Consider the following 27,310-nt stretch of genomic DNA (forward strand, 5'->3'; position numbering starts at 1 on the left):
ACTATTCCCTATAGCCTAGTGCACTAGTTTTGACCAGGCACCTTATTACCTATTTAATGTGGGAATAGGGTGTCATTTGTAAACATGCAAGGTTTGTCCTTGTCGAATAAAGAAATGTAATATCGTCCTGGAATATTGTTCCTTGTTTTGTTTCGGTACCATGACAACGCAGTGTGTAGGAAAGACAAAAAGGAAATGAACTTCAAGGGGATTTTTGGGGGGCATTTATTTGTATTCAATCTCACATTCTGTACAAATCCTCAAAACAGTTATGTATTGACTTGTGGTTGTCTTATTATTATGTCCCGTGCCCCGGTACTCAAGGCCAAGTTAGGAAAATAAACAAGCTGTCCGTATCTCTCTTGAAATGTTGCGCAACTGGACAGACGAGATAGATTTTTTAATTGTTTTATTTTATTTTTTATTTTACCTTTATTTAACTAGCCAAGTCAGTTAAGAACAAATTCTTATTTACAGTGATGGCCTACCAAAAGACAAAAGGCCTCCTGCGTGGAAGGGGGATTAAAAAATAACAAAAATAAATAGTCAAGATTACCTATTGAAACAGCCTTTGAATGCTTCGAATGGACTCTTGTGAGTTATATTGTCATGCTTTATATATTGAATTAAAGAAAGTTGTGACATTTAGTCAGTTGTTCTATGAAATGATTTTATGAAATAAATAAGTCTGAGGGGATATTGTAGTCTGCATTATTTGTAGACTGAATATGTTTACTTTCATTTGATGTTCAACTCATTATTGTATAATTTCTGTCACATATATTGTAAAATGTTCATGTTACATATTGCATGTTATATAGGCTAAATGCAATATGTTGCATATATATGTTGCATAGTGTACAGTGTATGGGCAGAGCACCAAGAAAAGGTCTCTCCCTTGAAGTCAACCACAGGCAGAAAACACTTCAGACTGTCAACCTATACAGATGTAGGATCTTAATTTGAGCCAGTTTGCTACAGCAGGAAAATAATAATGTAGCAACAGGACATTAGGATTATTATGTGGATTGTAATTAATGTACATTTCTGTTGGGGAAAATCAATTCTGAAATTTCAGAAAGTGTAAATTACAACCTGCAGAATCTTAAAAAAAATCTCAAATACACTACGAGTTTTACATTTCTTGCACTGCAGAAAAGTTCTGCAACAGGGTGATCAAGTTAAGATCATACATCTGTACACATCAAGTTCAATTTACATTAGCCTACTGAGCCCACAGTTCTGCTTAGGTCATGAAGCCCCTTTCTTGAGTGTCTTCTCCTTCTCTTTGAGGGACTTTGAACAAGTCTCTAGACTAGCCCCACCTCTACTTCTACATATGTAGGATATTCATTTGAGCCAGTTTGCTACAGCAGGAAAATGATCCTGAAGAAAAAGGAAATGTGAATTATTATAATTAAATGTTTTTTTTTTTTACGGGTTGTTAACATTTTGTTAGGGCAAATCAAGTCTGACATTTCAAAGTTGAAATTACAAACTTTAAAAGCATTTTTAAACATTGAATACGCTACAAGTTTGCATTTCCTGCTGTGCAGGACAATTATCAGCAGCAACAGAGTGATCAAATTAAGATTCTACATCTGTAGTAAGGTACAATTACGCATGGAGTCAACCTAACCAAATGATTGACTTGAACAAAAGAAGTGCCTTGTCAAATTACTTGACCCTCTCTTTAAAAGGATGATGAGCCCTCCTCGCCACCAGTGACATCTGTCAACCCAAGATAAAGAAATAAAACAATGCCGAATTTAGATGACCTGCTCGTCCACATCGGAGATTACGGACCATACCAAAGGAGAATCACTGTCCTCGGATCTCTGCCGGTGCTGACCTTCGCGTTCGTCCTCGTAGGAGTCGTGTTCTTGGGGAACACTCCCGTGCACTGGTGCCGGACCTCCGGGACAGAGCACATCCAGGATGAATGTGACTGGACAGACAAGGAGCTGCGTGAACTCACCGTCCCGCTGTTGGATGAGTCGGGACAGGGCGCATTGGGCACCTACAGCCGCTGCCAGAGGTTCGATGTGGCCTGGAAGTTCTGGAACGGCAGCCAGAGCAATTGCAGTGACCTCATCGACTGGCCCTTGATTTCTAATCTCACCCAGTTACCGGTAGTCGCGTGCGATAGCGGCTGGGTGTTTGATCCGTCTCGCACTACTATCGTTTCAGAGGTAAATTTGGTCTTCAAAAAACCCCGCTGTGTCTGGAAGTTCAGGAGCTCAAATTCTACTAAGAAATAATTGAACGAATGAATTAATGAATTCCTTTTATTTAACCTTCATTTTATCAGGGAGTCATAGTGAGATGAAATGTATATTTTACATGAGCCCTGAACTAAATTACAGAAAATACACACATCAATTTAAATACAAAATGCAAGAAGAAAGAAAAACATGGTCATAAAAAACAAAGATATTCATCAGTAAAAAGGTCCTCAATCAGCCTTCTGAATTGACCTATAGGCATCAAAACAGCACATTTCAGTACATTTTGAAGATTGTTCCTCAATTATGATGCAAGAACTAAAAGCTGATTTACCTAACTCAGTAGAGACCAACGGAATTTACAGAGTTATCCATCCCTGAGACCAGGGGTGGTAACTCGTATGTCTAAAGTTTAGTGATGATGTTAGGTACAGTGGGATTTTTTTGTAAAGGAAAACATAGCAATGTATCACCCCACATGACATCAAAGAGGGACAACCAACTTTCTAGAATGCAGTGATGAGTGCTAAACTGTTGCCCATAATGAAGTGCAGTGCATTATGATAAACTGCATCTAACAGCTTTAATGAAGTAGCAGCTGTGTTCATATAGATGACAGTGGAGGATGATGAGGGGAGGATGGCTCATAATAATGCCTGGAACGTCGCAAATGGAATGGCAACCGTGTGTTTGATACCATTCTAATAATTTCGCTTCAGCCATTACCACGAGCCCGTCCTCACAAATGAACGTGCCACCAACCTCCTGTGATAAATGCTGTCGTCGTAGTCTTGGACAGATAGGAACTTTGACTGAATAACCTGCTTTCTACTACTTATCGAGAGGCAGAACCTATTTCTATAGAAAATTATTTTTATTATCAGCTTCTTAAGTATATTTAAAACCAAATCATTTTAGACTTATTTACTGGGTGACTTTCACTTTTACTTAAGTCATTTTCTATTAACCCCTCAATATGCTTTTTAAAAGACAGCGTTTCATCTATCCAGGGACATGATCAATATGGACACCATCCAAAGTACATATGCTCAAATCATCAGAACTGTTTTTATGGTGCTCTAGACCTATATTCACTAATGTAGTACTACTGCACCGAGACTGCCGTGCAGAGCACAGAATAAATATCACTCCACAGAGAGAAGCACCAGATTGAATTTCACTCAACTTTCTAGAGTTTTCCCTGTTAGTTAAGACAATCGACGTTTCTCTTAACTGTGACAATTGTGATCGAATCAACACAATATTAACCTCTCTTTCAATGCAACATACCGAAACAAAACGAACTATGCAAGATATTTTGTTGTAGGCAGAACGCATCAGAGTTGGATTCTATTGCACCTGACTCAGCTGTACTGTGCACAGACTCGTGCGGAATAACCAATCAGCGCTGCAAGTAGGCCTTTATGCAAATAGTCCATTGCCATATATGGATCTGTGTCTTTTACTTGTACAGCAGGAGCGGTCGCAGGTAGATGCGCTTGTCATGAGATCAAAGAGAGAGCGGCATGTAGCCACATGTGCACATTTTGTTCATATCCTTTGCTAGCTAGTGAGTTATTAGCTCAGTTATATATCATTTGTAGTCAGCAATGGAAGTGATTGCTTCCTACAAGAGCACAAAACATGTGCATTTCTAGACATCTTTGAAAAGCAGTACAGGTGAATATATATTTTTTGTCTTAAAGGGGCAGTGTTGTATTTTGAGACTGGCTTGAATAAACTAAGTAGCCAATAGGCAGAGGGTAGAATAATTTGTCTTATTCTCTGTAATACTTGTGGTTTCTTCCATAAAACAACACAACAACATTTTCTGTCACCTCGTTATCTAAAGGAAAAGTGGATAAACAGGTTTATGTCAAGCCCTGCATATCTTTTTTCTTCAAAAGTCTCATGGACACCACACATTGGCTGCTACTGTAGGCTGAATGATAGAACAGCTATTTCCATGTTCAAATATTATGGGATGCATTTTCTCTATAGTTTTTGATGGTAGTCCAGTCTGGTATGCCTACATTACGATCAAATAGCCACGGTAGCCTACTTGTTAACTGTTAAAACTGTAACTTAAAGCAGGTACAGCCTCAGTGTTCACAGTAAAACTGTAACTTAAAGCAGGTACAGCCTCAGTGTTCACAGTAAAACTGTAACTTAAAGCAGGTACAGCCTCAGTGTTGACAGTAAAACTGTAACTTAAAGCAGGTACTGCCTCAGTGTTCACAGTAGAACTGTAACTTAAAGCAGGTACTGCCTCAGTGTTCACAGTAAAACTGTAACTTAAAGCAGGTACAGCCTCAGTGTTCACAGTAAAACTGTAACTTAAAGCAGGTACAGCCTCAGTGTTGACAGTAAAACTGTAACTTAAAGCAGGTACTGCCTCAGTGTTCACAGTAGAACTGTAACTTAAAGCAGGTACTGCCTCAGTGTTCACAGTAAAACTGTAACTTAAAGCAGGTACAGCCTCAGTGTTCACAGTAAAACTGTAACTTAAAGCAGGTACTGCCTCAGTGTTCACAGTAGAACTGTAACTTAAAGCAGGTACTGCCTCAGTGTTCACAGTAGAACTGTAACTTAAAGCAGGTACTGCCTCAGTGTTCACAGTAAAACTGTAACTTAAAGCAGGTACTGCCTCAGTGTTCACAGTAAAACTGTAACTTAAAGCAGGTACTGCCTCAGTGTTCACAGTAAAACTGTAACTTAAAGCAGGTACAGCCTCAGTGTTCACAGTAAAACTGTAACTTAAAGCAGGTACTGCCTCAGTGTTCACAGTAAAACTGTAACTTAAAGCAGGTACTGCCTCAGTGTTCACAGTAGAACTGTAACTTAAAGCAGGTACTGCCTCAGTGTTCACAGTCAACACGTGCTGGAAGTTGCACAGATTAATTTTTTTTACAGACATGTCGATATAGTTCGTCTAAAAAGTAAAGGACCCAAACCTTTTGTAATATCCAGGAAACCTGATTTAGCACCATCAGTAGATATGCATTGAGTTCTGTCTGTCAAGTAATTTATTAGCCAGTTACATGCAGCCTGGTCTAGGCCAATTAAGAAATGCCTCTGAATTAGCAGTGAGTGATCATCAGTACCCAAAGCCTTTGACTGGTCAAGGAAGAGGGCAGCAGAATGTTGCCCTTTATCCATACAATTAAGCACATCATTTATAACTAGGGCTGCAGCAGAGATAGTGCTATGACCTGGTCTAAAACTTGACTGGTGTACATTTAGAATAGATTTGAAAGATAACATAGACACAGACACTTGCATACACACAAGTGATAACATACACACTATACACACACATGATAACATATGCACTATACACACGATTACATATGCATAGGCCACTCTACTATAAAGGCCTGATTGGTGGAGTGCTGCAGAGATGGTGGTCCTTCTGGATGCTTCTCTCATCTCCACGGAGGAACTCTGGAGCTCTGTCAACATAGGTTTTTGCCAAGGCAGCCATCATTTTTTTTGCCAAGGACCCATAATAAATACAAAAAAATATTTAAAAAATCATAAATGGGTTAATGGTTCAGCAATGAGGGGGGCAGAGAGCTGCTGCGAAAATGGATCAAGCATATCGGATCAAGCATATCAGCCCAAGTGGATTGTTTTATATACATCAATCACAAGCACGGCATCTAGCACATCACAGATAGTAAATTGCTGAAATGAAAACAAAGATTCACTAGAAGTTGATGTGTTAACCGACAAGTCAGCTAGAGGCTGGGAGTGGGAAGAGCAGTCGATTGACTGACCAACGTCAATTAGACCACGGTTTCTCTCAAATAAAAATACTTCTGAGATAAAATGATGATTAAAAGCATCACTCATCCCATTCTTCTCATTTATGATGCCAGCGTCAGACAAAACTCGCTTAGGCAGGGAAGGAGAGGAATTTATACGCTTTAGTGCAATTTACTGTTTTCTAACATTTAGAAGGATCACCAGCAGAGTCAGAGATGGAGCTTTAAAAGTAGCTTGATTTAGCTTGTTTAATCGAGATAGTACATCTGTTTCTCAATTGTCTGAAAAATGACCAGTCCACTACAGAGTCTTTGGCCCAGGCCTGATTTCTCATCTGAATAAGCTCAGATAACTCAGAACAAAACTAAGAGTTAGATCTATCTTTCACTCTGAATTGTTTAAAAGGGGTGTGTTTATCTGCCAGAGAAACAAATAGGAAGGATACATGTTCTAGAGCCAAGTCAGGGTCAGGAATGAATTCATTACAATCTGTTGCAAGTGCATGGTCAGTAAATTTACTGAATAGCCTATTATTCAGGATAACTACAAATACCAACAAAAGTTAAAGTGCAACATTTATCATTGATAATTTGACAGCATGTCAGCATCAGTGAGAAGGGTCACTCCTTCATCTTAAACTAAGCATGACGTCACCCCCTTGAGCAAGGATCTGTTTTCTCAGCAATATAAAAGGTGCATTTGTCACCAATATACATCATGTTATCTATGTATTTACTCGTTTCTTTATCTATCCCAGTTTTCCTTAGTGTGTGAGGATTCATGGCTTGCAGATTTGATTCAGGTGTCCCTGGCTGGAGGGTTCTTCATTGGTGCTTTTGTCACTGGATACTTGGCAGACAGGTACACCAGCATTTTGTTTCAACACTGTGATGATAATAATACATAGCATCAATCAATGTAAATGCCACCAAAGCAGCTGTTTATATACTGCAAATAAATACTGTCAATATAACCTGTATTGGTATTATGGGATCATTCCCCTTATGCAGCAGAGTAAAAACACAGTTAGGTAGGTTACTACTGCCTTTCTGAAGTAGTAGCCTACCTTTCCTTAAAAGTAGTTATTCTGACATGCTACTTAATCGTTTAAATGATGTCAGTTGCATTCTTCCACTTTCATTATTCCTCCTCCAACAGGTTTGGAAGGAAGCCCTGTTTCATCCTGTCTATGTTTGGCCTGGGGGTGTCAGGGATAGTTGTGATGCTGTCACCCTCTTACCCCCTGCTGCTGCTCTTCAGAGTTCTCCAGGGCTTCTGTTGCAAGGGAGCATGGACAGTCAGCTATGTGTTTAGTAAGTTCTTTATTGAAATCACAGTGACTGGTATGGAAGCACCAGAATCCAGCCTTAAATGTGAAATACTGCTATGTAAAGGAGGTGTTCTGTGCTCTTTGTTGACTAGAAATGCAGTCACACATAACATCACTGAAACACATGGGTATTGTTTTTACAAAGTAAACATGTATTAATAATATATGCAAATGATAAATCACGGAACACAAAAACAGAACACAGAAACACAGAAAAATAGGAACACAGGAACACAGAAAAATAGGAACACAGGAACACAGAAAAATAGGAACACAGGAACACAGAAAAATAGGAACACAGGAACACAGAAAAATAGGAACACAGGAACACAGAAAAATAGGAACACAGGAACACAGAAAAATAGGAACACAGGAACACGGGAAAACAGAAAAATAGGAACACAGGAACACAGGAACACAGAAAAAACAGGAACACAGGAACACAGGAACACAGGAACACAGGAACACAGAAAAAACAGGAACACAGGAACACAGGAACACAGAAAAAACAGGAACACAGGAACACAGGAACACAGGAACACAGGAACACAGTCCATACAAGGTTTTTTATTATTATTTGTATGTATTTTTTAATTGAACCTTTATTTAACCAGGAAGGGCTCATTGAGATTTAAAATCTCTTTTTCAAGAGCGTTACAGACAAATAACATGAATTACAGACAAACAACATGAAAAACTACAAGTAATCTAGTAAAAACCAAAGAATTCACAAGAGTGTAACAAAATCAAAAACAGCAAATTAAAAACATTGACAGGTCAGGTAATCAGTCTCAAGATCATTCATTGGTGATTTAAAAATACCAATCGGGACAAGTTCTTCCAGTTTTTAGGTAGAAAGTCAGCGTCCATGTATTAGTGTTCAGAGGAATGATATGGGAGGTTTTGTGCTCCGTTCTGCTCCTGCTTTGACGTTTCTGTTATTGTGGTCTTTCTTGTTTTTGTCTTTGATAGTCATTGAGTTCTTTGGCTCAAACAACCGGAAGTTTGTCTCATTGCTGTCCCGCACCTTTTATTCCACTGGGATGGCCATCCTACCTCTCTTGGCATACTTATTGCCCTCCTGGAAAACCTTGCAGCTGGCCATGAGTCTCCCCTGCTTCATCTTCATCACTTACTTTTGGTAATATGTCAATATTTCCGCACGCACGCACGCACGCACGCACGCACGCACGCACGCACGCACACACACACACACACACACACACACACACACACACACACACACACACACACACACACACACACACACACACACACACACACGCACGCACACACACACACACACACACACACACACACAGCTGACAGGTGACAGGTGACAGTTGTTGTTCTGGCCACCAACCATTGTGACATGACTTATGAAATTGGAATGCAAAATTATACTTTATAAAAATGCAATCTACCTTGATGATCCTATAGTGTGTGGTGTCCAGGGGTTTGAGTAAAACCTATGAAATTAAGCTGATTATTATTAGAAAAGTATAAAAATATATTTTCCATTTCAGGCTCATTCCAGAATCTCCTCGCTGGTTGTTGTCACAACGAAGAACCAAAGAGGCTATGAGGATCGCTAAAAACATTACCAAGTGCAATAAGAGAACTGTCCCTGAGAATTTTAGAGAGGTTGCCTACTTTTGATGTCTGAAACATCTTGATGTGCTTCAGGGAGCACTCTTCGGAGTAGTGTCTGAAACATCTTGATGTGCTTCAGGGAGCTCTCTTCCGAGTAGTGTCTGAAACATCTTGATGTGCTTCAGGGAGCTCTCTTCCGAGTAGTGTCTGAAACATCTTGTTGTGCTTCATAGAGCTCTCTTCGGGGTAGTTTCTGAAACATCTTATTGTGCTTCAGGGAGCTCTCTTCAGAATAGTGTCTGAAACATCTTATTGTGCTTTAGGGAGCTCTCTTCGGAGTAGTGTCTGAAACATCTTATTGTGCTTTAGGGAGCTCTCTTCTGAGTATGGTTATGGTTAAATTATACACACACTGGGGGGTATCATCAGGCATATCGTCAGGCATATCACTTATCACATATCAGTCTTTTTTCAGTTTGATCTTCTGGAGGAGAAGCAGGAGCAGGAGGCAGAGATAAGTCGTCCGTCATTCATGGATCTGTTTAGGACGTCCAACATGAGGAGAAACACTCTGATCCTCATCTACGCTTGGTAAGAGACAAGCCAACTGGGCAACAAGATATCACAGTCTCACTTAAGTATTTAACGTTTGTCCAGTGCGGGGGTAAACGTCAAATTTGGAAGGTAAGGGTTAAGGTTTGAGACAGGGTTGAAACATAACAAATTTAAACCAGTGCCGAGCTCTGGGATTGAACCTGTGACCTTTCCTCTATCCCATCCACAACACATATATATTTTTTTGTCAATGGTTGTGTGGTGATGTCTACAAACAAAATGAATGCACAATGAAAGGTTTTGAATGTATAATTGGTTTCGTTACAAGTGTTTACCAGCTTGGATGTTTGTACTAAGAGTTTAGAAAATTCACCACATACACCAAATAACTGTCATGGCTGGTCCCAGACACATTGGAAATGGAATGTGCACTGTACATGATGTTTACTGTTCCACTCAAAGAGTTTATTTGTAAAAGACTAGGCTGCATACAGATGCCATTTGTATCATATCATGCTGCACTCAACTGTAGAAAAATATTTTACTTCATTTAATTGAACAAATGCCACACATCCTCCTCATCACCATGGAAATGAAATGATGTTGTGCCAGGTGAGTGTCGCATGCTGTGACGCCCGTCAAATAATACTTTATCTGTACATGAAGTCCTCAGATCAATTAATCCAAAACATCACCCTGTCTCTGTCATGGGCTACATTCCACATGAACCTCTTCCTGCTGATCTTCCTCCAAGGTTCACGAGCGCAGTGGTTTTCCAAGGGTTGGTTCTCCGCCTGGCGATCACTGGAAACAATATCTTCCGGGATTTCTTCATCTCTGCAGCCGTGGAGCTGCCCACCGGCCTCATCTTCTACCTGTTGGTGGACAGGGTTGGACGGAGACCTCTCATGGCTGTGTCTAACTTCATAGGAGGAGTCGCATGCCTCATAGTGCCCTTCGTCTCAGTAGGTGAGTTGGTATTTGAATGTATTATTTGAAATAGGAGAATGGAGACTTGTCCACTTTCTGCATTATTATATTATTAAGCTCAGAATGCAGATGTTATGGTAGAGGGGAGAAAGTGAGAAGTGGTTGGGGTGGGATTCAATCCCACGTTGCTCCTGGTGGTGGCATTTCAAGCTGAAGATGGAGGTCAACCAATTAAAACTCAATTACACAACTCTGATGATAACTGACATGGTGAAGCACCAATTAAAACTCAGTTACACAACTCTGATGATAACTGACATGGTGAAGAACCAATTAAAACTCAGTTACACAACTCTGATGATGACTGACATGGTGAAGCACCAATTAAAACTCAGTTACACAACTCTGATGATAACTGACATGGTGAAGAACCAATTAAAACTCAGTTACACAACTCTGATGATAACTGACATGGTGAAGCTCAGACTGAAAATGATGGATTCTGAGAGTTGCTTTTCCTTCCCCCTTTTATTCGTTTTTATATTCCTCTCTTTATTTCTGATCGTTTCCTTTCGTTATGAGATTATCTGTTGTATTCCCATCCTTAACATTTCTGGGATGACCATTCTGCATAATTTGGCCGTTAAAATATGATGGGTAGTTTAATCTATTCACCTTTCTTTTTTCATCTTCTATAGACTATCTGTGGCTGAAGAAAGCCATAGCAATCATTGGGAGGCTTTCTGTCGCCATTGGATTTGAGACGGTCAATTTTGCCAACTCTGAGCTGTATCCAACACCTCTCAGGTGAGAGTAGGACCAAATAACAACATCAAACTCAAGTCATTAATGCTGCTCAACCCTAACGTTCTTACAAACTGGATTACATACTGGTAGTCAATGCTGTAGTACTCGGTCTTGACTCGGTCTCGTTACCACATTATGACTCGGTCTTGTCTCGGTGTCATGCGGTCTTGACTCGGTCTTGTCTCGGTGTCATGTGTTCTTGACTCGGTCTTGTCTCGGTGTCATGCGGTCTTGACTTGGTCTTGTCTCGGTGTCATGCGGTCTTGACTCGGTCTTGTCTCTGTGTCATGCGGTCCTGACTCGGTCTTGTCTCGGTGTCATGCGGTCTTGACTCGGTCTCGTTACCACATTATGACTCGGTCTTGTCTCGGTGTCATGCGGTCTTGACTCGGTCTTGTCTCGGTGTCATGCGGTCTTGACTCGGTCTCGTTAACACATTATGACTTGGTCTTGTCTCGGTGTCATGCGGTCTTGACTCGGTCTTGTCTCGGTGTCATGCGGTCTTGACTCGGTCTTGTCTCGGTGTCATGCGGTCTTGACTCTGTCTCGTCTCGGTGTCATGCGGTCTTGACTCGGTCTTGTCTAGGTGTCATGCGGTCTTGACCCGGTCTTGTCTCGGTGTCATGCGGTCTTGACTCGGTCTTGTCTCGGTGTCATGCGGTCTTGACTTGGTCTTGTCTCGGTGTCATGCGGTCTTGACTCGGTCTTGTCTCTGTGTCATGCGGTCTTGACTCGGTCTTGTCTCGGTGTCATGCGGTCTTGACTCGGTCTCGTTACCACATTATGACTCGGTCTTGTCTCGGTGTCATGCGGTCTTGACTCGGTCTTGTCTCGGTGTCATGCGGTCTTGACTCGGTCTCGTTAACACATTATGACTTGGTCTTGTCTCGGTGTCATGCGGTCTTGACTCGGTCTTGTCTCGGTGTCATGCGGTCTTGACTCGGTCTTGTCTCGGTGTCATGCGGTCTTGACTCTGTCTCGTCTCGGTGTCATGCGGTCTTGACTCGGTCTTGTCTAGGTGTCATGCGGTCTTGACCCGGTCTTGTCTCGGTGTCATGCGGTCTTGACTCGGTCTTGTCTCGGTGTCATGCGGTTTTGACTCGGTCTTGTCTCGGTGTCATGCGGTTTTGACTCGGTCTTGTCTCGGTGTCATACGGTCTTGACTCGGTCTCGGGCAAATGAGGACTCGCAATTTCTTCACGAGATCAGCTGAGACCAGCGGAGTAAAAAACTCAGTCAGCACATAAAACCGCCTCACCAGTCCAAACATATACACCTTTCTTTAAACATTAATATCTTAACAGCTTTGTCTATTATAGACATGTTTGTGAAGTGGCGAACCTATAGGCCTTCAGTAAGTGACAGGTTGGTGATTCTGAAAGGACAGCATCCGTAATACCAGCGCGCTCATGTAGGAGAGGGCACTTTTTGTAAAACAGAAAGGGACAGTGTAGTAGAGGGTATACACAGGTATAACCGTGTACCCACTTTTTTTCAGTGGGCATTGCGTAAACTCACTTCTTAATCCCCACTGACGTGTATCAAAGTAGTGTAGTGGAGGTGTATAATTAGTACAAAAGAGAAATTGTGCACAAAGTAGCCTACCCAATCGCAAAGCACGTGGAATATATTCACATAGCCTAGTTTCAACAGAATCTGCAGGCAGCAAGAGTGTTTAGCTCTCAACTGGTTTGGGCATGGAATGACATCGATGTCAATCAGCCAGGACCTGAAAGACCCACCCACTGGGGAGTCAGGATCGGACAGGCCCACCTACTGGCTGGCTCCCCATTGGGTGGGCCTGCCAGGTCCTGAGTCCCCATTGGGTGGGCCTGTGTCCACCCAGGCCCATCCATGTCTACACCAACCATTGTTGCCTTAGTTAGCATTTACTGGTCGATATCATGAACTGAAAGGTCTTTCCTACCCTACCGGCTACCGATGTCATTCCATGCCAAAATCAGCCAGAACCTGACAGGCCCACCCAATGGGGGTCAAGACCTGACAGGCCCACCCAATCAGATTGATGTGGTTTAAGCATTGTTGAGGACTTAGACCATAAAATGCTTGCATTTTTTCTATAAAAACAAAATGGTGATTTTGAGAGTGAAAATCTGACAAATCTATAGGAAAACACAGGATCTTTCACTCAGGGGGCCTTTCTCTGTTATGGGCTACATTCTACATGAACCTCTCACTGCTGGTCTTCCTCCAAGGTTCACGAGCAAAGTGGTTTTCCAAGGGAGGTCCACATGAACCTCTCCATGATTGATTGGACATTGATTGGACATGACCGTTTGGTAACTTTCTGGCAAAATTAGAGTATACCCACATCTCCAGGCACCACTACACCACTCCACAGGGCTGATGGAAAGACAGCAGTCACACACAGCATGATGTTAAAGCACCACTACTCCATTGGATAGGGCTGATGGAAAGACAGCAGTCACACACAGCATGATGTTAAAGCACCACCACTACTCCATTGGATAGGGCTGATGGAAAGACAGCAGTCACACAACAGCATGATGTTAAATCACCACTACTCCATTGGACAGGGCTGATGGAAAGACAGCAGTCACACACAGCATGATGTTAAAGCACCACTACTCCATTGGATAGGGCTGATGGAAAGACAGCAGTCACACACAGCATGATGTTAAAGCACCACTACTCCATTGGATAGGGCTGATGGAAAGACAGCAGTCACACAACAGCATGACGTTAAATCACCACTACTCCATTGGACAGGGCTGATGGAAAGACAGCAGTCACACACAGCATGATGTTAAAGCACCACTACTCCATTGGATAGGGCTGATGGAAAGACAGCAGTCACACACAGCATGATGTTAAATCACCACTACTCCATTGGATAGGGCTGATGGAAAGACAGCAGTCACACACAGCATGATGTTAAAGCACCACTACTACATTGGATAGGGCCGAAATGTACAACTATTACTTCCCATTGCACAACAATGTCACATTTAGCACAAAGTAACCGGTGAGTTTGAAGTGGAACTGACAATGTTTTAAATACTTTGCAGATATGAAACAAACAGACAGTCATAATATCAGTCAAAAAGATACAATTCCCAATTTATCCTACAAAACTAACTTCATAAGAGGTTTTAAAATGTGTCCTATTTGACTAAACGTTCCATGACGTACAGTAAGGCATTGTTGTCAGAATAGATGGATGCAGTTTAATGCATGATTCATATAATTCACCAATACAAAACAAATATTGCTATCAGGTTGTAAATCACAGCTGGTCTGGGACATAGTTTGTTGCCTCCATTCGGGTTGCACTGTTTCAGTTTCAATGACTCAATATTCTGGACAAAAACGGACGAATGTAACTAAGGCTGGAAATGTCAATACAATCTAACTAGCAAGGGCAATGATCACAAGTCTCTTCAGTGTTAACTCTTTCCTTTCCAATAAAACCTCAAGAGATTAAATCAGAACATCATTGAAAATAATAATCTAATGATAATTATTATTATAATAATTATTTGGATAAATCCTTAGCCCTTCTCTAAAGGAGTAGAAGGCCCATTGTTCCCCACTGTGTTTGGGTTAGTAATAATTTGTAGAGTGGCTCTATTTTCCCCCAGAATGCATTTTTTCACTATTCTAAATGTCTAAAGAATCCACATGTTGTTGTGAAATATGAACACAGAAATACTGGACATTTAGAACTCTTATTATGGTGATTATTTGACAAAATTACAATCATGGTCTTGAAATGGACTCCCATTTTTTTGGTCTCGGTCTTCTCCGGTCTTGGTCTTGAGTCTCGCTTTAGGCGGTCTCGAACACAACACTGCTGTCATATATACAGTTAAAGTCAGAAGTTTACATACACCTTAGCCAAATACATTTAAACTCAGTTTTTCACAATTCTTGACATTTAATCCTAGTAAAAATTCCCAGTCTTAGGTCAGTTAGGATCACTACTTTATTTTAAGAATGTGAAATGTCAGAATAATAGTAGAGAGAATGATTTATTTCAGCTTTTATTTCTTTCATCACATTCCCAGTGGGTCAGAAGTTTGCATACACTCAATTAGTATTTGGTAGCATTGCCTTTAAATTGTTTAACTTGGGTCAAACGTTTCGGGTAGCATTTCACAAGCTTCCCACAATAAGTTGGGTGAATTTTGGACCATTCCTCCTGACAGAGCTGGTGTAACTGAGTCAGGTTTGTAGGCCTCCTTGCTCGCACACGCTTTTTTAGTTCTGCCCACACATTTTCTATGGGATTGAAGTCAGGGCTTTGTGATGGCCACTCCAATACCTTGACTTTGTTGTCCTTAAGCCATTTTGCCACAACTTTGGAAGTATGCTTGGGGTCATTCTCCATTTGGAAGACCCATTTGGGACCAAGCTTTAACTTCCTGACAGATGTCTTGAGATGTTGCTTCAATATATCCACATAATTTTCCGCCCTCATGATGCCATCTATTTTGTGAAGTGCACCATCCCTCCTGCAGCAAAGCACCCCCACAACATGATGCTGCCACCCCCACAACATGATGCTGCCACCCCTGTGCTTCACAGTTGGGATGGTATTCTTCGGCTTGCAAGCCTCCCCCTTTTTCCTCCAAACATAACGATGGTCATTATAGCCAAACAGTTCTGTTTTTGTTTCATCAGACCAAAAGACATTTCTCCAAAAAGTACCCATTGTCCCCATGTGCAGTTGCACACCGTAGTCTGGCTTTTTTATGGTGGTTTTGGAGCAGTGGCTTCTTCCTTGCAGAACAGCTTTTCAGGTTATGTCGATATAGGACTTGATTTACTGTGGATATAGATACTTTTGTACCTGTTTCCTCCATTATCTTCACAAGGTCCTTTGCTGTTGTTCTGGGATTGATTTGCACTTTTCACACCAAAGTACGTTCATCTCTAGGAGACAGAAATTCCTGAGCGGTATGACGGCTACGTGGTCCCATGGTGTTTATACTTGCGTACTATTGTTTGTACAGATGAACGTTGTACCTTCAGGCATTTGGAAATTGCTCCCAAGGATGAACCAGACTTGTGGAAGTCTCAATTTATTTTCTGAGGTCTTGGCTGATTTCTTTTTATTTTCCTGTGATGTCATGCAAAGAGGCAATGAGTTTGAAGGTAAGCCTCCAATTGACTCAAATTATGTCAATGTGCCTATCAGAAGCTTCTAAAGCCATGACATCATTTTCTGGAATTTTCCAAGCTGTTTAAAGGCACAGTCAACTTAGTGTATGTAAACTTCTGACCCACTGGAATTGTGATACAGTAAATTATAAGTGAAAAAAATCTGTCTGTCAACAATTGTTGGAAAAATTACTTGTGTCATGAACAAAGTAGATGTCCTAACCAACTTGTCAAAACTATAGTTTGTTAACAAGAAATTTGTGGTTGGTTGAAAAACTAGTTTTAATGACTCCAACCTAAGTGTATGTGAACCGTAACAGTAATATGCAATGATACACATTGGAATATGTGTAAACACTACTGTATGATCAAGTGTTTGAAAATAATAATGAAATCATATTGATATGACGTAGTGTACTGTATATCAAGACTAATATCGCTTGTATTTGACAGAAACCTGGGCGTGTCTGTGTGCTCATCAGCCAGTGATATAGGAGCTATAGTTGCCCCTTTCTTGCTCTACAGACTGGCCAGTATCTGGCAGGAACTGCCTCTCTTCCTCTATGGTATTTCACAATTGTATTTTACATTTTTCAAATATATATATATATATATATATTTGCATTTATTTTGTATTTTTGTGCCTTTTCCTTTGCAAAGATTCCTTTGCACCCCCACTCCCCTTTGTTGAGTGCCCTCCTCTTCTTTGCATATTTTGTATTTTAGAAATACATGCAGATAAATTGATGAAGAACATATTATTAAACTCTCACATTGACGTCAAAAGATTGATCTTACTGTGATATACAGCTCATATCTCTGCATCTCAGAACGGTCAGCTCCACTGCTTGATAATACCGTACCATGTCTATCTGTAGGTGTCATGACCGTGTTGTCCAGTGGACTGGTCATGCTATTACCAGAGATGAGAGGCATCGATTTCCCTGAGACCATAGAAGACGTGGAGAACTTAAATGGGTATGTTTGTGCTTATGTTAATGTTAATGTTACTGTTACTGTTACTGTTTATGTTAATGTTAATGTTAATGTTTGTGTTTATGTTTGTGTTTATGTTAATGTTTGTGTTACTGTTTATGTTAATGTTTATGTTTATGTTTGTGTTAATGTTTGTGTTAATGTTAATGTTTGTGTTTGTGTTAATGTTTGTGTTAATGTTAATGTTTGTGTTTGTGTTTATGTTTATGTTTATATTAATTAGCATTAGTCCCTTATTATGCACTCTCTGTGTTACCAGGAGGAGATACAGATAAGTCTCAAAAGGAAACGACGCCAACAGAAGTAACAGAAAATAATACTTCATCTAACATATTTCATATATTTTGGTGAATTTCATACAGTATACACACACATTTATACACGTACTGCTATCTGTTACTCCGCGAGTCTTGGGAGGAAGTGACATGTAAAGTAGAATTAAGAGGAGAGAGGAGCAAAAATGAAAAACTTTTTGTCTGTAAAATGTTTATAGCATCATAAAATAAAATGTTTCATACCATAACAATTGTTTGTTTAATTTTATACCTATGATAAATGTGATATTGAAAGTAATTGTGTACTGTAATACATTTTGGAAAATTAAAACTGATGGAATGATGGAATACAATAGCATTTTCAACATCCAGACGACAGTAGCAAATATTTTTTTTTTAAAATTAGGGAGTAGATCAGCTTTATTATTGCAGATAGATTGTGGCTTCTATCAATGTAATCGTCTGCAGCATTTCCAATCCCTCATATATAAACTACCGTTCAAAAGGTGTAGAACTCCTTCTCATTTAAGGGTTTTTCTTTATTTTTACTATTTTCTACATTGTTGAATAGTGAAGACATCAAAACTATGAAATAAAACATATGGAATCATTTAGTAACCAAAAAAGTGTTAAACAAATCCAAATATATTTTATATTAGAAATTCTTCAAATAGCCACAGATGACAGTTTTGCACACTCTTGGTATTCTCTCAACCAGCTTCACCTGGAATGCTTTTCCAACAGTCTTGAAGGAGTTCCCACATATGCTGAGCACTTGTTGGCTGCTTTTCCTTCACTCTGCGGTCCGACTCATCCCAAACCATCTCAAATTGGTTGAGGTCGGTAGATTGTGGAGGCCAGGTCATCTGATGCAGCACTCCGTCACTCTCCTTCTTGGTAAAATAGCCCTTTCACAGCCTGGAGGTTTGTTGGGTCATTGTTCTGTTGAAAAACAAATGATAGTCCCACTAAGCCCAAACCAAATGGGATGGCGTATAGCTGCAGAATGATGTGGTAGCCATGCTGGTTAAGTATGCCATGAATTCTAAATAAATCAGACAGTGTCACCAGAAATGCACCCCCACACCATAACACCTCCTCCTCCATGCTTTACGGTGGGAAATACACATGCAGAGATCATCCGTTCAGCCACACTGCATCTCACAAAGACATGACAGTTGGAACCAAAAATCTCAAATTTGGACTAATAAGACCAAAGGACAAATTTTCACTGGTATAATGTCCTTTGCTTGTATTTCTTGGCTCAAGCTATTTTTCTTCTTGTTGGTTTCCTTTTAGTAGTGGTTTCTCTGCAGCAATTCAACCATGAAGGCCTGATTCACACAGTCTCCTCTGAACATTTGATGTTGAGATGTGTCTGTTACTTGAACTCTGTGAAGCATTTATTTGGGCTGCAATTTCTGAGGCTGGTAACTCTAATGGACTTATCCTCTGCAGCAGAGGTAACTCTGGGTCTTCCTTTCCTGTGGCGGTCCTCATGAGAGCCAGTTTCATCATAGCACTAGATTGTTTTTGCGACTGCACATTTTCCGTATTGACTGACCTTCATGTTTTAAAGTAATGATGGACTGTCATTTCTCTTTGCTTATATGAGCTGTTCTTGCCATAATATGGACTTGGTCTTTTACCAAATAGGACTATCTTCTGTATACCCCCCTACCTTGTCACAACACAACTGATTGGCTCAAACACAATAATAAATAAATAAATTCCTCAAATTAACTTTTAAGAAGGTGCACCTGATAATTGAAATGCATTCCAGGTGACTGACTACCTTATCTTTCATGCATGTTAACATTAGAAGCCTGAATCTTGGTTTAGGAAGACCACCAAAAACACTGACATTTTCATCCCTAACTATAACATTTTCCGACAAGATAGAACTGCCAAAGGGGGCGGAGTTGCAATCTACTGCAAGGATAGCCTGCAGAGTTCTGTCTTACTATCCAGGTCTGTGTCCAAACAATTTGAGCTTCTACTTTTAAAAATCCACCTTTCCAGAAATAAGTATTTTACCGTTGCCGCTTGCTATAAACCACTTTCTGCCCCCAGCTGTGCCCTGGATGCCATATGTGAATTGATTGCCCCCATCTATCTTCAGAGCTCGTGCTGTTAGGTGATCTAAACTGGGACATGCTTAACACCCCGGCCATCCTACAATCTAAGGTAGATGCTCTTAATCTCACACAAATTATCAATGAACCCACCAGGTACAACCCCAAATCCGTAAACACGGGCACCCTCATAGATATCATCCTAACCAACCTGCCCTCCAAATACACCTCTGCTGTCTTCAACCAGGATCTCAGCAATCACTGCCACATTGCCTGCGTCCGTAATGGGTCTGCAGTCAAACGACTACCCCTCATCACAGTCAAACGCTCCCTAAAATACTTCAGCGAGCAGGCCATTCTAATCGACCTGGCCCGGGTATCCTGGAAGGATATTGACCTCATTCAGTCAGTAGAGGATGCCTGGTTATTCTTTAAAAGTGCTTTCCTCACCATCTTAAATAAGCATGCCCCGTTCCAAAAATGTAGAACCAGGAACAGATATAGCCCTTGGTTCACTCCAGACCTGACTGCCCTTGACCAGCACAAAAACACCCTGTGGCGTACTGCATTAGCATTGAATAGCCCCTGCGATATGCAACTTTTCAGGGAAGTTAGGAACCAATATACACAGGCAGTTAGAAAAGCAAAGGCTAGCTTTTTCAAACAGATATTTTCATCCTGTAGCACAAACTCCAAAAAGTTCTGGGACACTGTAAAGTCCATGGAGAATAAAAGCACCTCCTCCCAGCTGCCCACTGCACTGAGACTAGGAAACACTGTCACCACCGATAAATCCGCGATAATTGAGAATTTCAATAAGTATTTTTCTATGGCTGGCCATGCTTTCCACCTGGCTACCCCTACCCCGTCAACAGGCCTGCACCCCTCACTGCAACTTGCCCAAGCCTCCCCCATTTCTCCTTCACCCAAATCCAGGTAGCTGATGATCTGAAAGAGCTGCAAAATTTGGACCCCTACAAATCAGCAGGGCTAGACAATCTGGACCCCTCTTCCTAAAATTATCAGTCGAAATTATTGCAACCGCTATAACTAGTTTGTTCAACCTCTCTTTCGTATCGTCTGAGATCCCTAAAGATTGGAAAGCTGCCGCGGTCATCCCCCTCTTCGAAGGGGGAGAGACTCTAGACCCAAACTGCTACAAACCTATATCTATCTAAGGTCTTTGAAACCCAAGTTAACAAACAGATCACTGACCATTTCGAATCCCACCGTACCTTCTCCGCTTAGCAATCTGGTTTCCAAGCTGGTCATTGTTGCACCTCAGCCACGCTCAAGGTCCTAAACGATATCATAACCGCCATCGATAAGAGACAATACTGTGCAGCTGTATTCATCGACCTGGCCAAGGCTTTCGACTCTGTCAATCACCACATTCTTATCGGCAGACTCAACAGCCTTAGTTTCTCAAATGACTGCCTCGCATGGTTCACCAACTACTTCTCTGACAGAGTTCAGTGTGTCAAATCGGAGGGCCTGTTGTCCGGACCTTTAGCAGTCTCTATGGAGGTGCCACAGGGTTCAATCCTCGGGCCGACTCTTTTCTCTGTATACACCAATGATGTTGCTCTTGCTGCTGGTGATTCTCTGATCCACCTCTATGTAGACGACACCATTCTGTATACTTCTGGCCCTTCTTTTGACACTGTGTCAACTAACCTCCAGACGAGCTTCAATGCCATACAACTCTCCTTTTGTGGCCTGCAACTGCTCTTAAATGCAAGCAAAACTAAATTCATGCTCTTCAACCGATCGCTGCCCACACCTACCCACCCGTCCAGCATCACTACTCCGGACAGTTCTGACTTAGAATATGTGGACAACTACAAATACATAGGTGTCTGGTTAGACTGTAAACTCTCCTTCCAGACTCACATTAAACATATCCAATCCAAAGTTAAATCTAGAATTGGCTTCCTATTTCACAGCAAAGCATCCTTCACTCATGCTGCCAAACATACCCTGGTAAAACTGACTATCCTGCCAATCCTCGACTTCAGCGATATCATTTACAAAATAGCCTCCAACACTCTACTCAGTAAATTGGCTGCAGTCTATCACACTGCCATCCATTTTGTCACCAAAGCCCCACATACTACCCACCACTGCGACCTGTATGCCTCGTTGGTTGGCCCTCGCTTCATATCCGTCGCCAAACCCACTGGCTCCAGGTCATCTATAAGTCGTTTCCAGGTAAAGCCCCGCCTTACCTCAGCTCACTGGTCACCATAGCAGCACCCACCCGCAGCACGCACTCCAGCAGGTATATCTCACTGGTCACCCCCAAAGCCAATTCCTACTTCGGCCGCCTTTCGTTCCAGTTCTCTGCTGCCAATGACTGGAACGAACTGCAAAAATCACTGAAGCTGGAGACTCATATGTCCCTCTCTAGCTTTAAGCACCAGCTGTCAGAGCAGCTCACAGATCACTGCACCTGTACCTGTACAATAAGTAAATAGCCCATCCAAGTAAATAGCCCATCCAACTACCTCATCACCATATTATAATTTATTTTGCTCCTTTGCACTCCAGTACTGCTACTTGCACACTCATCTTCTGCACATCTACCACCCCAGTGTTTAATTTGCCATACTGTAATTATTTCGCCACTATGGCCTATTTATTGCCTCACCCCCCTTATCCTACCTCATTTGCACATGCTGTATATATACTTTTTTTCTACTGTATTATTGACTGTATGTTTGTTTATTCCATGTGTAACTCTGTGTTGTTGTTTGTGTTATTGGCTTGTTTATTGTTTATTCCATGTGTAACTCTGTGTTGGTGTTTGTGTCGCACTGCTTTGCTTTATCTTGGCCAGGTCACAGTTGTAAATGAGAACTTGTTCTCAACTAGTCTACCTGGTTAAATAAAGGTGTTCTCAACTAGCCTACCTGGTTAAATAAAGGTGTTTTCAACTAGCCTACCTGGTTAAATAAAGGTGTTCTCAACTAGCCTACCTGGTTAAATAAAGGTGTTCTCAACTAGTCTACCTGGTTAAATAAAGGTGTTCTCAACTAGCCTACCTGGTTAAATAAAGGTGTTCTCAACTAGTCTACCTGGTTAAATAAAGGTGTTCTCAACTAGCCTACCTGGTTAAATAACGGTGTTCTCAACTAGTCTACCTGGTTAAATAAAGGTGTTCTCAACTAGCCTACCTGGTTAAATAAAGGTGTTCTCAACTAGTCTACCTGGTTAAATAAAGGTGTTCTCAACTAGCCTACCTGGTTAAATAAAGGTGTTCTCAACTAGTCTACCTGGTTAAATAAAGGTGTTCTCAACTAGCCTACCTGGTTAAATAAAGGTGTTCTCAACTAGTCTACCTGGTTAAATAAAGGTGTTCTCAACTAGCCTACCTGGTTAAATAAAGGTGTTCTCAACTAGTCTACCTGGTTAAATAAAGGTGTTCTCAACTAGTCTACCTGGTTAAATAAAGGTGTTCTCAACTAGCCTACCTGGTTAAATAAAGGTGTTCTCAACTAGCCTACCTGGTTAAATAAAGGTGTTCTCAACTAGTCTACCTGGTTAAATAAAGGTGTTCTCAACTAGCCTACCTGGTTAAATAAAGGTGTTCTCAACTAGTCTACCTGGTTAAATAAAGGTGTTCTCAACTAGCCTACCTGGTTAAATAAAGGTGTTCTCAACTAGCCTACCTGGTTAAATAAAGGTGTTCTCAACTAGTCTACCTGGTTAAATAAAGGTGTTCTCAACTAGCCTACCTGGTTAAATAAAGGTGTTCTCAACTAGCCTACCTGGTTAAATAAAGGTGTTCTCAACTAGCCTACCTGGTTAAATAAAGGTGTTCTCAACTAGTCTACCTGGTTAAATAAAGGTGTTCTCAACTAGCCTACCTGGTTAAATAAAGGTGTTCTCAACTAGCCTACCTGGTTAAATAAAGGTGAAATAAAAAAATACCCTATGAAGCTGGTTGAGAGAATGCCAAGAGTGTGCAAAGCTGTCATCAAGGCAAAGGGTTGCTATTTGAAGAATCTCAAATATAAAATATATTTGGTTTGGTTTAACACTTTTTTGGTTACTACATGATTCCATATGTGTTATTTCATAGTTTTGATGTCTTCACTATTATTATACAATGTAGAAAATAGTAAAAGTAAAGGAAACGCTTTAATTAGTAGGTGTTCTAAAACTTTTGACTGATGTTGTATATATATATATATATATATATATATATATATATATATATATATATTATATTTAAGCTTATATATCCACTAGTTACAATTAGTAATTTCCTTAATTAGGTGCATGAGGGTGATAGTTTGTAGTGTTATTTCCCTTACGGTCCATTGAGGTACTTAAAACCACATTATAATCTCCCACCATAATAACAGAGTCATGTATTGCCTTTCAAAGACACGTGGATCATCCTTATTTGGACCATATAGAGTAATGAGCCAAATGTGTTTATGGTCCAGTAGCACATTTAAAAGGATCCACCTTTCTGGTGAACTAATCCCCCCCCCTCTCTGTTTTGAGATGAAGTTTTTACTAGTTTCTGTCACTCCCAATTCCTACCACCAGATGGCGTACTGAACATGTATGACATGTATGTGCTGCTGTGCTGCCAGGTCAACACAGCCCTCACCAGCTGTTCTCCCAGCTCTTCCACTCCACCAGCGCCTGGCTCTATGCACACTCACAAGACCATATATTCACACTATATACACACACTCACACACTACACTGACACTCTCACACAAAACCCCCACCCACTGACACTACATACAGTGCATTCAGAAAGTATTCAGACCCCTTGACTTTTTCCACATTTTGTTACATTACAGCCTTAATCTAAAATGGATTAAATGGTTTTTCCCCCTCATCAATCTACACACAATGTCCCATAATGACAAAACAAAAACAGGTTTAGACATTTTTGCAAATGTATTACAAATAAAAAACTGAAAAATCACATTTACATAAGTATTCAGACCCTTTACTCAGTACTTTGTTGAAGCACCTTTGGCAGCGATTACAGCCTCGTGTCTTCTTGGGTATGACACAACAAGCTTGCCACAATTGTATTTGGGGAGTTTATCCCATTCTTCTCTGCAGATCCTCTCAAGCTCTGTCCAGTTGGATGGGGAGCGTCGCTGCACAGCTATTTTCAGGTCTCTCCAGGGATGTTTGATCATGTTCAAGTCCGGGCTCTGGCTGAGCCACTCAAGGACATTCAGAGACTTGTCCCGAAGCCACTCCTGCGCTGTCTTGGCTGTGTGCTTAGGGTCGTTGTCCTGTTGGAAGGTGAACCTTCGCCCCAGTCTTAGGTCCTGAATGCTCTGGATCAGGTTTTCATCAAGCATCTCTCTGTACTTTGCTCCATTCATCTTTCCCTCGATCCTAACTAGTCTCTCAGTTCCTGCCTCTGAAAAACATCCCAACAGCATGATGCTGTCACCATAGGGATGGTGCCAGGTTTTCTCCAGGCGTGATGCTTGGCATTCAGGCCAAAGAGTTCAATTTTGGTTTCTCTTGTTTCTCATGGTCAGCGTCCTTTAGCTAACTCCAAGCGGGCTGTTATGTGCCTTTTATTGAGGAGTGGCTTCCGTCTGGTCACTCTCCCATAAAGGCCTGATTGGTGGAGTGCTGCAGAGTTGGTTGTCCTTCTGGAAGGTTCTCCCATCTCCACAGAGGAACTTTGGAGCTCTATCTGAGTGACAATCAGGTTCTTGGTCACCTTCCTGACCAAGGCCCTTCTCCCCCCGATTGCTCAGCTCCAGGAAGAGTCTTGGAGGTTCCAAACTACTTCCATTTAAGAATGATGGAGGCCACTGTATTCTTGGAGACCTTCAATCCTACAGACATTTTTTGGTACCCTTCCCCAGACACATTTCTGTCTCGGAGCTCTACAGACAATTCCTTCGACCTCATGGCTTGATTTTTTTCTCTGACATGCACCGTCAACTGTAACGTAACGTATAAGGCTGTAACGTAACAAAATGTGGAAAAAGGGAAGGGGTCTGAGTACTTTCCCAATGCACTGTACATGTTTAATTTGATTAGATTTGACTGTTACTTGTCTTGGCTTATTTGTGTTTTTTTTATTATATTATATTAATCGATTTATTGCCTCCTGTTGTTTTTATCCTGCTTATTTTATTTGACTGTGAAGGTCATAACATCAGATACATTATAAAGAAATTAGAAGGATTTATAATGGTTTATTCATGGAAGTTATTGTAAAGTGTAACAAAAAAAAAACAGGTTTGCTCAAATACCACTCATGTCTTCCTATATACCATGAACCCTGCGCTCCAGGGTGTGATTGACAGGGTGGTGTCTGCTGCCGAGGCCAGTGCTGATGAGGTGGTGCATAGTGAAGGGCGGGACCTCCAGCTGGAGGAGGGGCCAGACCTCCACCTCCCCTTCCTGCTCTCTGAGGATGGCTATGACACGGTCAGAGGCATCCCACAGGGCTTCAGAGAGTTCCAAGAGCATATCTTTAATGTACTACTTAAGTAGTTTCTTGGGGTATCTGTACTTTACTATTTATATATTTTTTAAACATTTTACTTTTACATCACTATATTCCTAAAGAAAATAATGTACTTTTTACTCCATTCGTTTTTCATGACACCCAAAAGTACTCATTACATTTTGAATGCTTAACAGCAGGAAAATGGTCAAATTCACACACTTTTCAAGAGAACATCCCTGGTCATCCCTACTGCCTCTGATCTGGCAGACTCACTAAACACAAATACTTTGTTTGCAAATTATGTCTGATTGTTGCAGTGTAAATTATCCGTAAATTAACAAAAAATTAAAAAATTGTACAGTTTGGTTGATATAAGCAATGTGAAATAATTTATAGTTTTACTTATAAAACTTGAGTATATTTTAGCAATTGCATTTACTTTTGATACTTACGTATATTTAAAAGCAAATACTTTTAGACTTTTACTCAAGTATTATTTTACTGGGTGACTTTCACTTTTACTTGGATAATTTTATTTTAAGGTATCTGTACATTTACTCAAGTATGACAATTGGGTACTTTTTCCACCACTGTAAAAGAGAATATGATTATGTTCACTTGTCATTAAGGTTTTCTGAACTCAGTAGGCTATAAAACAGTGAATTACTTTTAAAAACTGGTGTAAAACATCTGCATTGTTTGTCGGCTTTATTCAGGATGGAAAAAAGTAAACATCGTAAGTAAAATGCATGATATACATGTCACAAAACAACGCACTGTACAGCATGTATTGTGTATTGTGTGTTGTGCCTGTGTATAGTTATCTAAAATGTTCTCTCTTCCTGAATTACAATCTCTCACCCCCAATCTGGATTATCTTCTCCAACAGAGAAAACCATTTCTCTACCTCGAACCAAAACAGGTCCCTCATATGGGGAAAGAAGTCTGTTAGAAGCCCTTTTCTGAGTGTTTACAAACGCTAATGACATAGTTCTGTATCCGTTTTTAGCTTTATATCTCATTGTGATCTTTTCTCTGTTTCTTTCAATTATTAGACACCGGGAACATGACTATCTGGAGTATTTATCCCGTCTTAGCCGGTGTCCTGTGTGAATTTAAGTATGCTCTCTCTCTCTCTTTCTTTCTTTCTCTCT

General features: G+C 40.8%; 1 protein-coding gene across 1 annotated transcript; it reads left to right on the forward strand.

The window, feature by feature from the left end:
- Window positions 1–1,760: 1,760 nt before the first annotated feature.
- On the forward strand, window positions 1,761–17,751 carry LOC139383783 (solute carrier family 22 member 3). The gene is made up of 11 exons (XM_071128354.1): window positions 1,761–2,192; window positions 6,751–6,854; window positions 7,152–7,306; window positions 8,296–8,464; window positions 8,850–8,967; window positions 9,392–9,507; window positions 10,226–10,440; window positions 11,100–11,208; window positions 16,807–16,919; window positions 17,232–17,331; window positions 17,609–17,751. Exons 1-11 carry the CDS (start codon window positions 1,761–1,763, stop codon window positions 17,622–17,624), a joined length of 1,647 nt encoding a protein of 548 aa, XP_070984455.1. The 3' UTR covers window positions 17,625–17,751.
- Window positions 17,752–27,310: the final 9,559 nt, after the last annotated feature.

The sequence above is a fragment of the Oncorhynchus clarkii genome, chromosome 25 (genome assembly GCF_045791955.1).
Source record: "Oncorhynchus clarkii lewisi isolate Uvic-CL-2024 chromosome 25, UVic_Ocla_1.0, whole genome shotgun sequence".
Classification (NCBI taxonomy): Eukaryota; Metazoa; Chordata; class Actinopteri; order Salmoniformes; family Salmonidae; genus Oncorhynchus; species Oncorhynchus clarkii.

What these genes read in the sequence shown, in the direction of transcription:
- LOC139383783 (XM_071128354.1), top strand. Translation starts at nt 1,761, where the DNA reads ATGCCGAATTTAGATGACCTGCTCGTCCACATCGGAGATTACGGACCA. An exon ending in ATCTTCATCACTTACTTTTG is followed by an intron (nt 8,465 to 8,849) that starts GTAATATGTCAA and finishes TTTCCATTTCAG; the next exon opens with GCTCATTCCAGAATCTCCTC. An exon ending in TCCCTGAGAATTTTAGAGAG is followed by an intron (nt 8,968 to 9,391) that starts GTTGCCTACTTT and finishes GTCTTTTTTCAG; the next exon opens with TTTGATCTTCTGGAGGAGAA.